The sequence below is a fragment of the Camelus ferus genome, chromosome 16 (assembly GCF_009834535.1).
Source record: "Camelus ferus isolate YT-003-E chromosome 16, BCGSAC_Cfer_1.0, whole genome shotgun sequence".
Lineage (NCBI taxonomy): Eukaryota > Metazoa > Chordata > Mammalia > Artiodactyla > Camelidae > Camelus > Camelus ferus.
The window spans coordinates 47,664,321-47,677,106 of NC_045711.1; the positions used below are offsets into that span (position 1 = coordinate 47,664,321).

A 12,786-nucleotide genomic window follows, 5' to 3' on the forward strand; every position below is an offset into this window, starting at 1 on the left:
TGTTGTGACTAGGCTTACCTGACTTTTGGCTGACTGTGGAAGTAGTTCATTATTAGGGTTGTAAATAGGCTTTTCAGCCTTTGTAGCCTCAGTTATTAGGAATTAGTTGATATATGAAATAGTTCTCTTATGCGTGAATATTCTGGAAAATCTAGATGTGGAAAGCCATTTAGAAAGAAATTGGGGCTAACGTTGGCACCTTTAAGCATTCAGCTAAGCAGTTCTTACATTTTTCTGGCACTTGCTTTCCATGTCCGTTTGGGCTTGTAACAAACTGCTTGCCCTGCTCCCCGAGGCAGAAATTGGTATACAAGTCTGTAAAAATAAATGTGGGTTCCATTTGAATAAAGAAGACTTCTTGTTCAAGGTTATATCCTCAGTGGCAGAGCCAACATTAGTTGGCTTTTCCAGTCAATCCCATGTTTTTGTTCTAAAGATCCTTGATCTTTAGCAAGGTAAAGGAGCAATAGAGTTTAAAATTGACCTCAGAATTTCAAATTGACTTCCCAGGTGTTCGGACTGGTGCCTGGGCTGGGGGGCTGGGGGGTACTCCAGCCGTGGGAGCATTAGATTTGAGCTTTCTGAGAGCTGTGGACCTCTAGCTTCCCTTGCTTGCCCTCTGCTTCCCCGCCTTGGCTTTGGGCAAGGTGCTTCTGTAACATGCTCGCTCCATGAATCTCTCAGGTGAAACAGTGTCACTTGTGGATGTGGACATCTCTCAGCGGGGCATGACCTCTCCACACCCTCCAACTCCCCCTCCTCCTCCACGAAGAAGCCTCAGCCTCCTAGGTACAGTCTCCTCTCCCTCTCTGCCTTCTTACCCTGGTGGGAGGGTGAACTCTCTGGACTTGTTGTTCTTTGCCAGGAGCCAAACAAGCTCCTGGGTTTCTAATGCTGACCCACTTATTTCCTGTCCCTTTCTGAGCACCCCTGTCATCTCCTGAAACTTACCTGCATACATAACATTTCCTGTCCATATGTTGACCAGATCTGTATTTATCTTGCCCTGAATCTACTGCTGGTGGGCAGCTTTAGGAATATGCTTACTTGCCTACTTTCGAGCAGAGGAAACCAGATTAAGATGATTGTTGCCCTCTGTGCAAAAAGACCGGGTGAAAGTCAGGCCATCTTGCCTCAGCAGGCAGCCTGATCCTTCTCATCTCCACTACCTTCACCCTGCTCATTCTGCGCTCATATTTCTGAACCTCTTGCTTTTGTTCTCTCTTCTAGATGATATCAGTGGGACGCTGCCTACATCTGTCCTTGTGGCTCCGATGGGGTCTTCCCTGCAGTCTTTCCCCCTACCTCCGCCTCCTCCACCCCATGCCCCAGGTTAGCTTAGTTTAGCAGCAAGACTTGAAGCATTGGGAGTACAAAGTGAGAAACTTTTGAAGGATGGGAGAAATCTATTTATGGAAATAACAGTACTTATGAGAAAGCTTAAATTTTATCCCTTTGGCAGGACCAGAACTCTTGGAAATGAGGCCAAGAACTGGTTTTTTTAACCCTTTTTTTTTTTTATGGAGGTGAATCTGATTTTTGTTAGAGATAACAGACCATTGGAATTCTTGTCTCTTTACTGCTGAGACTAGTTTTGCAGTCCTTGAGTAGATATCACTTAGGAAACTGCCTTAGTTTCAGCAGAGTGAGGTTTAATGTGTTGCTGGTTTTCAGAGTCCTGTGGTTTTTCTAAGCTTTTAGTATTTATTGCAGCCTTGTAAATAAGTACCAAGCATTTAGCCCATACCTGCTTTGCCAGCCTCCAGTACCCAAGGAATAAAACGAATGAAATCGACATTCTTTTCTACTTGCCTGGCAAAATCTACTTGCCAGTACTCTTCCTGGGCAAGTAAACAAGTCACTATTTCCAAGGCTGCTTTACCGGCACTTCACCTCGTGGTGGGAGAAGTTGGAATCGATCTAGGCTGGTGAAGGCCCCGAAGTAGTCACCTTAGTCAGGTTAGTGAGCAGCTCCCGACCCCTTTCCTGGGGTTAAACGCCCCCACCCATCCTTCACAGCTTACACAAGCCCACACAGCTTTTTGTCCCAGCCCATCCAGCTCTTTCCACTGCTTTGGCTTCCCCCCTTTCCAGCTTAGCTTCTAATGCCTTGCCCGTCTTCAGTTAGCATCTCTGTTTTGGGGGGAGGGTCTGCTTGAGGTTGGGAACAATAACCACCACTCTCTTGCCCTGCAGATGCATTTCCCCGGATTGCTCCCATCCGAGCAGCTGAATCCCTGCACAGCCAGCCCCCACAACACCTCCAGTGTCCCCTCTACCGGCCCGACTCGAGCAGCTTTGCAGCCAGCCTTCGAGAGTTGGAGAAGGTAGGTGGTACCCAAGGACTGGTGGTTTGCCTCCTCTCCCACTCTCCTAATTCTGTACCAGGCTCCCCTTTTATTATTTTTAGAGGAAGAGTGGTTTCCTTGCCTCTGTATTTACAGTGAGAAAGCAATATGTATGCTGCTATTATTAGTTCTATAAGAGATGTCATAAAATTGAGTCTGAAAAAAAATCTGAATGTGATGAAGAAAGTTTATGGAGAAGTGTTTACATAGTCTAAGCTGATGGTGATACATTAAGTGACCCAGGTACCCCTCCTTTTCTTTGCAGGGCCTTGGTAATGGAATTGTAGAGTTATTCTGCTGTTGTTTTACAGGGCTGAGAGTATGATGAGCCTGATGTTCATTGCTAATGGTTGAGACACCCTTAGTGGCTTTTACATTCTGAAATGTTTCAGAAATGAGGAGTTTTTGTGGTAAGATAAATTGTGCTGCAAACTTTGACATTTCTCTGTTAACTGCTTGACCGCTTCTTCTTTCATAGTGTGGTTGGTATTGGGGGCCGATGAATTGGGAAGATGCAGAGATGAAGCTGAAGGGCAAGCCCGATGGTTCTTTCCTGGTACGAGACAGCTCTGATCCTCGTTATATCCTGAGCCTCAGTTTCCGATCACAGGGTATCACCCACCACACTAGAATGGAGCACTACAGAGGTGAGAGGTGCTGGCATCTGAAGGAAGCCTTCTTCCCGCTTTGCCTTTCTCTACCTTTGCTATCTGACTGTTTCATTGGAAGGATTCATAGAAATGGAACTATGAATAGGGGGTGGAATCTCATAGACTCAGTTGAATGTTGATATGGCACTGGTTTCGATCACCAGAAGAAATATTGGCAGAGTGGGGAGGAGAGTAAGGGCTCTATTTAAAAGTATTCTTAGCATCTTGTCTCCTAAATAGGAGAGTCTGAACAAGACTGTTGAACAAAGCCAGTAAAACTCCCTTGGTAGAAGGAGGAAGTAACCTAGGACCATTAGACAAATTCTCCCAAGCTTTGGTTCATAATTAAACCTTACCATCTAGAGAGATTTACTGCTAAATCATATATACAAAGAAGACAATTTTGTGTTGATCCTGTGACTCGTCTGTTCTGGATGTCTTTGCCTGATAGTCACATCAGCTTTTCCTGTCAGGCAGCGTGGTGATGACAACTTCTTGTCAGCCCTGTAGTCTCGTAGGAAATAGTCATCAGAGCTCTGAGAGTTCTCAGGATCGACGTGCTTTAGACTGTCTGCCTTCCTCCCTGGCAGTACTTCCCGCTCTGTGGTCAGGTAGTGCTTAATGTTCTAGTCACGTCTGGAAGCTGACTTGTTCAGCACTGCTCTCTGGATTGACTTTGCATCGGGGCATTCTGTGACTTGTGATGGTCATTGGTGTAGGGCTGGGTAATTCATCCTGTGTCAAAATACCTGCGATATCTACAAATTTAAAAATTGTGAAGAACTCTGGAGTTTCAGGGACTTGCCCTTTCCATCCCTCATACTCTTCCCACAGGTGATCCACCTTGAATGGGCTGTAATAGTTACTGCATTTCAAGTAAGAGTGTTTCATGCTCTTCTCAGGAACCACCATGTCTTTCCTGCTCTCAGTCATGTTCTGCTGGATTTATTTGGTTTGCTTCTCTTATGAGGCAGGAAGTAGCTGTTTAGGTCAACATAGCTTTGTCTAAAGTTTCCTCTGCCCCCACCTCTCCCTTAGAGATGCATGAAAAGAAAGGAACTTCAGTCCAAAGACCTGAGAATTACTTAGCTACCTATTTTCCTGCTGTTCCTAAAAGCAAAAATCAAACAAAGTGGGGAGGGATATGGCTCGGGTAGAGCACATGCTTACCATGTACAAGGTCCTTGGTTCAATCCCCAGTACCTCCATTAAAAAAGAAAAAGAAAAAATATTAATAAATTAAAAATGAAAAGCAAGTTAAAAAAAAGACAAAAAAAATCGAACAAACGAAAAACCCAAAATGCAAAACAAAGCATTTCAGAGTGAAGTGCTTTTATAAATCTACTAAAATGATAAATGACGAGGCCAGGGGAATGATGAATAAATGCTTGACCTCTAGGTTCCTGAGGTGAGATGACAGGAATGAGGGAGCTCTTTCAGATGGTTCTCCAGTTACTTTTTGTTCAAAGGGAACTTTCTTCCTTGAATAAATGGAATTTTTAATAGAAGCCTCTGGGCCTTTCAGTTGCTAGTTTGCAGTGGAACATTTGTCTTCATCTTTTTAAGTGATCCTGTAAGAGGAGCTAGGGAGACTCAAATCTGCAGTTCTCTTGAGTGATGAGTATCCCTTTTGTGACTCTCTTGGATTCAGCGCTTTAGTTGTTGGAGTTTTTTGTTGTTTTTTTAAGCCATGGGAGTTCAGATTCCCTTTTGCCTGTGGGATTCTAAAGTTTGGGGTGGGATCTTTGTAACATGTTGAGGCATGGGATTTTAGCAATTAAAGAAGAAAAGACTTAGAATTTAATTTTTTGTGCCTAACGCACATGAATGAGTGGGGCCCACAAAACTGCTTCTCCTATCTTTCCTTGGCTAGCCCAGGCATCCTTGAAGACTTAGATCTTCTTGAGGGGATGTCATTTAAATTCGCTTTTGCTAGTAGTCTTTTCTTTATGGTTTGTGGTCTAAAGATTAGTGTTCATAGTCAACAAAATCTTTTTGTATCTTTTTTTCTGACATTAATTTATTATTTACTTGTTTAACAAAAACCTTGTAAGACCTAATGTCTTACTTAAAGACAACATCTTTCTTTCCATTAGTTGTGGAACAAGCAGGAACCCCCACCTTTGTCTGACTCAGCTTGACCACAAACTACCCTCCCAGAAGTGAGAATCATTAAAATGTTCAAGCCAGCTTCTCAGATCTTTTTGAAGGAAGTTTTGCATTTTTATCTCTCCTTACTTTCCATGGCAGGAACCTTCAGCCTGTGGTGTCATCCCAAATTTGAGGATCGCTGTCAGTCAGTGGTGGAGTTCATTAAGAGAGCCATCATGCACTCCAAGAATGGGAAGTTTCTCTATTTCTTGAGATCCAGGGTTCCAGGTAAGGCTATAGTTACATTAATTATTTAACGTACTTGGGTACGAGCCAGTATAGGATCTCCACCCCGACCCTACAAAAACCCCACACTTGAAGCTTTTTTTCCTGGCTCCTATAGCAACCACTCTTCCTGGAGCCTAGTGCTTAATCTCCTGCCCTTGTACGTTAATCCCTCAATATGTTGAGAAGGAATCTTTGCTTCTCTGACCACATGAATGAAAAAACTGATTCCGCCTCTGATGTTCAGGCATCATGTGAATGTTTAACATTCAGAGGTATCTCCTTGTCCCTGATTTGGGCATCTCACACTTACATATGAAACAGGGAGCTCTCGGGTCATTTCCATGGGAATAGGGAAAGTAAAAGAGTGTTCACTAGAAAGGCAGTGGTGAGTGTCAGGGAGGCTGAGTTTAGAAGCAGTCTGCTCTGGATTCTATCTATTTGTACTAAACTTACTATTGAAGAGTAGATATTTTTGTTGTCCTGTATCCCTGCCAGTGTTGAATACAGAGACTACTCTCCACTTGGGAGCACTGGGCAGTTCTCATCCTTGCTGGTGTGGTTATATAGTCTTCCTGCCCACTAAGTAGGAAGATATCTGTGCAATCTCTGTTGAAGGGTGGGGAATGGGGATGGTTTGGAGAAATCTGCTTTTATGGTGTTGGGAAAACTGAAGAATTTGTAAGATCAAAACAGAATTAAAATGGGGGAGGGTATAGCTCAGTGGTAGAGTGTCTGCTTAGCATGCATGAGGTCCTGAGTTCAATCCCCAGTACTTCCATTAAAAAATAAACCTAATTACCTCCCCCTACTAAATAAATAAATAAACAAACAATTAAAATGAGAACTTCATGCTTTTCCATTGAATCAAATTAAGATTCTTAAACAAACTGGATGCCAAGAAATTGCTCTAAAAAGAAGTTACTGGGGAGCCCCCAGAAGAACATCAGTAACAGGATTGAGCTGGGATATAGGAATGTGTTTTATAATCTTAGTGTTTTAAATAAGGCATGACAGTGTGTGAACTGTATTAATTCTCACTTATTTAGTATTTGCCTCAGTGCTGTCAACACAGTTGGGTCTCATGCAGTTGACTTGGTTAAAGGAAAAAGTTAGAATCCTTTCTTATAGGAATTGACTCTGCTTAGCAATTTTTAAAGTTTGTGGCTTTTGAGGAGTATTTATTTAACAAAGAAACACTCACTTTTTTTGAAACTCAGAATCAAAAATAAGTCACATCTCTACCCTCAGAGAGCTCATAGCTTCAAAAAGGGGACAGGTAGGAAGATAAAGGCAAGAGCACATGTTAAATTCAGTACAAAGCATGGCAGTGATTGACAAGGACGGGGATGGGCAATCAGCTCTGAGGGTGAACCAGGGAAGTCCTCTCAGAGGACTCTGGAGCATGTATCTACTTGTTGAGTATTGAGAGACTTGTGGACTCTTGGACTCCTTAGGTATAGCTCATTTCATTCCACAAATATGCTCTGTCTTTAGAAATTTTAACTAAGATTCTTAACATTGTTAAGGGTTAGAGCTTGTAGTGATTGCTGCGTATCATGTGCTTATCATGTGCCAGGTACTTTGTCAGGTTCTTTATTTTAAATATGTCTTATTTCTTGCAACAACCCCATAGTTAGCTAATAGATTGGTCTATTTAAACAAACAAACAACAACAAAAAAGACAAGACTATTTTTATTTTGCCAGTGAGGAAACTGAGGCCGAGGCTCAAAAGTAAAGCCACTTTTGGCTTTAAAGGTCACTCAGCTGATCAGTGCTGAAGCCAGGATTCAAACCAGGCCCAGCTAACTCCCGAATCTTGTACTTTATTTCCCAGCCTGTTACAGGGAAAAGTAGCGGTATGCAAATAGAAGATTCAGTTTGCTGGGATTTGTGGAAACATAAAGAAGACAGAATTGTGTTTATTAGTGGAGAGTGTCTTTGTAGGACCTGTGGGGAATGCTACAGGTAGAATACCTATTTGCACTTAAAATCATAATCAAGTTGAGGAGGCAAAGTGAATTAGTATTTGCCCCTAGACCGTAAGTGACCTCTCTTTGAAGGCTTGGGACAAAGAAGGCAAGGCCAAGTGTTCTCCTTTACCATTGCTGGCTTCCTTATCACAGAGGTCTAGGCATTCTGTGAGGCTGACTTTATTGGGGGAGAGGATTCTCGTGAGGAAGTAGTAGTCATTGGCATTTAGGTTCAGCTCTGTAAGCCTACATCAAGGATTTTAATTCAGTAAATTCTAAAAGGAGCCTTTTGGTTTAGACTTTGGGATGAATGCCTACCAGGGGCCCAGTATTATTTCATTTAGCCCTTATGAAATCCTTTGAAGGGATGTTAAAGCCCATCCCCCCACCTTTTCTTTTTTTTAATACAGATGAAGAAACTGATGTATAGTGAGTTGCAGAGTCAGGATGCAAAGTCAGGTTTTTCTGGCTCAAATCTAGAGCTGGATGCACTAGCAGGCACGTCCAGACTGGTGTAAAAGGATGCCAGGGATCATAGGAATTGTAAAGCTAGGACTAATGGGAAAGTTCTGGATGGTGGCAAATAAGGAGCAGAAAGGAATTAATTAGAGCAAATGGAATAATTAGCATCTAGGGGAGGAATCCTTAGTAAAAGTGATGGTGCCTGAGCTTGGTTTGCCTCTTTTCTTATGGCAATGTTGGATCATGGTCATGACAAATCTGAGATTGTTTGATTACATCTTAGTCTGGTCCATTTCACATTTGTAAACTAAACCCCTAAGACCAAGCAGCAGTCTCAAAAGGAGAGTGTGATTGGATTAGCACAAAATCTCTGATGCTCTGAGAGCTAGAACTCAAAGTGAATGTGTCCTCCTTAGCGAGGAGAATCGCCACCATTTGTGAAGTGCATGAAGAAAAAACACTTTTTGTTTTTTTAATCACATTTTGAATTGGACAACTCTAAGGAATTTGGTATCTTTCTCTTTTGTAACCATCATTAACACTATAATTACTTGTTCAATAATATGTCTTCTTATATTGTAGGGTTTTTCAATTCAGCCCTATTGACAGATATTTTGGACTGGATAATTCTGGTCTTCAGGGAACAGTTTAGTGTGGGAGAAGGACCTGGGTGTTTGGGTGCTCAGACCTGGAAGAGATGTGTCATCTTTAACCTGGCCCTTTTTAAGGGAAGAGAAAATAGTGAAGTGGCTGGAAGCTGGATTTGTGTCCAGGACCCCGGCATGAGGACCAGGGGAAAGTTCTTGTTGATCACTGTTCCACCTTGTCTTTCCCTTTTAGCTACATTGGTGTCCTGTGTTGGATTTATTTCCATTTCTGAACTCTGCTTTTAACACTGGATATGACAACTCCAGTCTTTTTATGTGTTTGAGAGCAAACAGTAAATGATCATGTTAACATAGCGAATATCAGAGAGTTAACAGGTTTCAAATAGCTATTTGTGAACTTAAGGCTAAAAGTAGCACAATTAAATAGGCAAGTTTATATGGTCATTAAAATTCAAGTAGGCAAACAATCAGATAATTGTATGCTACTTATTATCCTGACCTCTTTAAGCACAAGTCCTGTAATACTGTCTTTGGGAACAAATCATTAGATACGTAAATTACTTTTATTTCTGAAACGTCATGTTGAGTAGCAGTATTACAGCCAACCCCCAAAGCTTATTGTTTGTTACATTTAATTGACTAAAGACTATTTTTAAAACATATGAGAGAAAGGGTAAATTCAAAGAGTCCTTTGAACCCCAAATCATTGTAAGACCACTTGAGTTTAAATATATTCAAGAGAGAAATCCAGGTGTGAATTCTTTTTTTTTTTTAAACGATGTGTGAGGAGAGGACCAACCAATGGTGTGTGTGAGTGGAGGAGGGCTACAGTGCTTCAAAATACAGGCCTTAGGCTTGAAAGGATGGGAGTGAGAGGTGGGGACTGAGAGGCTGATCCTAAGTCAAGATGCTGTGGCTGTCCTGGACAGTGTCCCTGTCAGCCAGCGAGAGGGACAGAAGCTCTGGGAGGACTCCTGGAGAGCCCTTCTTTGAGGTTCCCTGGGTTAAACTCTTCCTCAGACAGAGCAGGTCTTCAAGGCAGGCCGGCTTTGTTGTGTGCCATAAGCAAATTCTCTAAGCCCAACAGGCCTCAGTTTCTTCATATGTGAAATGGGGATAATAGTGGTATCTGTCTCAGAGTACAGTTTGAAGACTAAATGAGTTAAATGATTTTAAGATAAGCTGGCTTGTTTAGTAACAGCATAATATGTATTTCATCTTTTTTTTAGAAAGTCAGTTGTTAACAACCGTGAAAAGGCTTTGGGAGGCAATCTGCAAGCCTTAATTTTTTTCATCTCACACTTTCAAACAAAATTTGAAAACCATTTGAAATTAAATTCCAAAAATAGTAGATATTTTATTTTCCAACAAGTTGTGTCTACAGAATTTCTTTTGATAGAACAATGGCTGAGAAAAGAATTCTTTCAAAGGTCTTGCAACTCATATTCTTTCTGAGAGCAGTTTGCTAGTTTACCTTCCATGGGCCCTTTGTTTATTGAAACTAGAATATTCTTTGAACCTGTTTCAGTGTCCTTGCCATTCTGGGTGTCTCCTTTTGTAGCGTTGACCCTTGTGGGGGTTGGAATTTCCAGCACAGAGCCTGCTGATACCATGATGAAACATAAGATTGTAGGGCTCCCACCGGGCCTGGCTGGCATCGTCAGCAGGACATTGTGCACTGAGTAGTGCTAATTCCAGCTTGCCCAACCTCCTGTAGTTGTTTTTCTTTTTAAAAGTATCCTCTTTTTTTTTCCTTTTTCTTTTTCCCCTTTCACTCAGTCTAAAATTTCAACATGCAAGAAGGGTGGTTGGTGGGAATGGAGGGTTGGGGAAGGCTAAGAGGTAGCTCAACTTGACTGTCCCAGCTTGAAGTAAATGGCAGGAGTGAGTGGCTTATAAACTTTGATCCCAGCTGTTGCCTTCAGCCTCTCCTTGGTGGGGACCCTTCTGAGCAGCCTTTGGGGACCTTTCTGAACAGTCCTCACCTTCAGGATACTCTAGATGTGCTAAACAAGTATGTCCCATCCCCAGTAGGGATGCCTTTGATTCCTGCCCTTCACTGAGGGCCTTGGGCCTGGGATTGGCTACTTGGCTGCAGGCAGTCTCTAGCTTGGCATTTTTCATTGAACCGTTCTGAAGAGCAGGACTGTCAGCTGTTAAGAGTGATGCCGGGGAGGTCCTCGGCAGGGGAGGATAGATTCCCTTGAGTATGAAATATGGTATTGGTGCTTCTGCAGATGGAAATCAGCAGTCCTTTGTGGAGGGAGCTTTTGCACGGAACACATATATGAACTATAAAGAAGTCCCATTTCCCTTCCCTCGACTCTCTTTGTAAAGGAAATAATAGTTAGCTGCATTGTTTCCTTTGAATATTTCTCTCCATTTCATTCTTGAAGGACTGCCACCAACTCCAGTGCAGCTGCTGTACCCAGTGTCCCGATTCAGCAATGTCAAATCCCTCCAGCACCTTTGCCGATTCCGAATCCGACAGCTCGTCCGGATAGATCACATCCCGGATCTCCCACTGCCTAAGTACAATGGGGTCTTTAGGGTTGGGACAGGAGTGGAGGGTTAGTTAGAGCTGTTAGTGAGGCCTGCAAGCCGAGTGCACAGGCAGAGCCTGACAGTACTCACAGGTGTCCTCCCATTACGTGTCCTGTGTCTTAGCACCTGACTTAGAAATGTCAGATCGCAGCCAGGAATGAGGAAGGTGTGTGTGTGTCGGCTTCCCTTCTGCAGACTCTGTGAAGGGTAGAGTGGAGGTGGTAAAAGGGGAGGGAGACAGAACTGTAATAAGTGAGAAAGCAGGAAAGTCAGGGCAGCAGAGAGTCTTTGGTGTCTTCCCAACCATAGAGGGTTTGAAAAGAAGGGAGGGTTGAACAAAGGTGGGCTTTCTTTTATAATCTATGTAAATAACATCTTGTGTGTATCCCTCTTGTATTTTTCATAGGCCTCTGATTTCTTATATCCGAAAGTTCTACTACTATGATCCTCAGGAAGAGGTATACCTGTCTCTAAAGGAAGCTCAGCTCATTTCCAAACAGAAGCAACAGGGGTTGGAACCCTCCACGTAGCGAGGGGCCCCCTGCTGGTCACCACTGAGGGTATGTGCTCTCTGCCTCACCATCCAGCGTAGTCTCTTCCTGGGCAGTTATCATCATGCACTGGGCCTCGTCCCCCTGCCTCCCACCCCATGTGTATGCCCCTTATCCAGGCATCTGTCCAGAGAGTTGCCAGATCTGATCATGGAGTCCCAAGGGGACACATACCCCAACAGGGAGAAGGGCGGATAGACACGAGAGGCTTAAAGAGTACTTGCCAAGCAACATGCAAGCTAATCACTGAATATAGAGACACACAAGAGCAGCTAAATGTGCACCCTTCTCTCCTCTGGCTGATCACCCCAATATTGCACAAATAACATATAAAGCAGGAAACCAGGGAGAAAGGAAACTTCATCAAAGGGAACATGAAATGCCTTTGATTGCAGTAGGTGTGCACTTCAGTAAGAACTGCACTGTGTCCCACGGCTTGGACTATGAGGATGAGGAAAAACAACTCACTCTTGTTTGGAATTCCATCTGGGCCACTGAAAAGTGAATTGTTGAAAAGAAGAAATGAATTAACTAACGAATTCATTTATCTAAGAGGCTATTCTCCCATTGCTTCACTGAGTTCTCATTTATTTTCCCATAAAATATCTTGGAATACTGGTTTGTGCAGATGAATTCTAATTAGTCATCTTAAACTGCATTTAATATGAACATTGAAAGGTAGAGGTGAGTAAGGAACAAAATTGGCAGAGTGGTGATTTTGGTAGTGTGATTACATGCAAGATCTCACATTCTAGTGATCTACTTTGGGAGGCAAAGATCACCCCCATCCCCATCTTTCCTCTTAGTATGGAGTGTCCTTCTTAAGCACTGAATACTTCTACTCCTCTTCTAACCTGCTCTGTTCTGCATAGGGGTGGCCCCATTCAAAACAAACCAAGGGGAAAAACCCCCAGGAGGGACAGCCTTGGAAGTGAAAAGGGAGCTTTAGTCTCCCCACATTCTCAGCTCTCTTCATAAGGGGAGAGAGTGGCAGCTAGGGTTTATGTTCCCTGGGGTTTTCTTGATGAAAACCCAGCTGTGTGTCTCCTCTTGGCTGTGGAAGTCTCTGATCCCTTTGCCATTGGAGGGAAACATGTGAGCTAGATTAATAAGGATTACCCAGGGGAGAAGGCATGAAGAAGAGAAATCAAGAAATAGTAACCCTGGTGGGGGAGGGTATAGCTCAAGTGGCAGAGCATGTGCTCGGCACCTAAGAGGTCCTGGGTTCAATCCCCAGTATCTCCTCTGAGTGGAAATCAATGAAGAAACCTGA

At 43.0% G+C, this 12,786-nt stretch overlaps 1 protein-coding gene across 3 annotated transcripts in view; it reads left to right on the forward strand.

Annotated features, from left to right (window-relative positions):
• SOCS7 (suppressor of cytokine signaling 7) overlaps positions 1 to 12,786 on the forward strand; it is a 30,083-nt gene that overhangs the window by 9,469 nt on the left and 7,828 nt on the right. The window contains exons 3-9 of one of the 3 annotated variants that reach the window (XM_032457866.1): positions 685 to 789; positions 1,231 to 1,332; positions 2,197 to 2,327; positions 2,827 to 2,995; positions 5,249 to 5,377; positions 10,815 to 10,950; positions 11,369 to 11,522. In XM_032457866.1, the coding sequence (XP_032313757.1) occupies positions 685 to 789; positions 1,231 to 1,332; positions 2,197 to 2,327; positions 2,827 to 2,995; positions 5,249 to 5,377; positions 10,815 to 10,950; positions 11,369 to 11,492 (896 nt within the window). In that variant the 3' untranslated portion in view covers positions 11,493 to 11,522. The remainder of the gene's footprint in view (positions 1 to 684; positions 790 to 1,230; positions 1,333 to 2,196; positions 2,328 to 2,826; positions 2,996 to 5,248; positions 5,378 to 10,814; positions 10,951 to 11,368; positions 11,523 to 12,786) is intronic. The other 2 variants (XM_032457867.1, XM_032457868.1) reach the window with 2 other exon arrangements.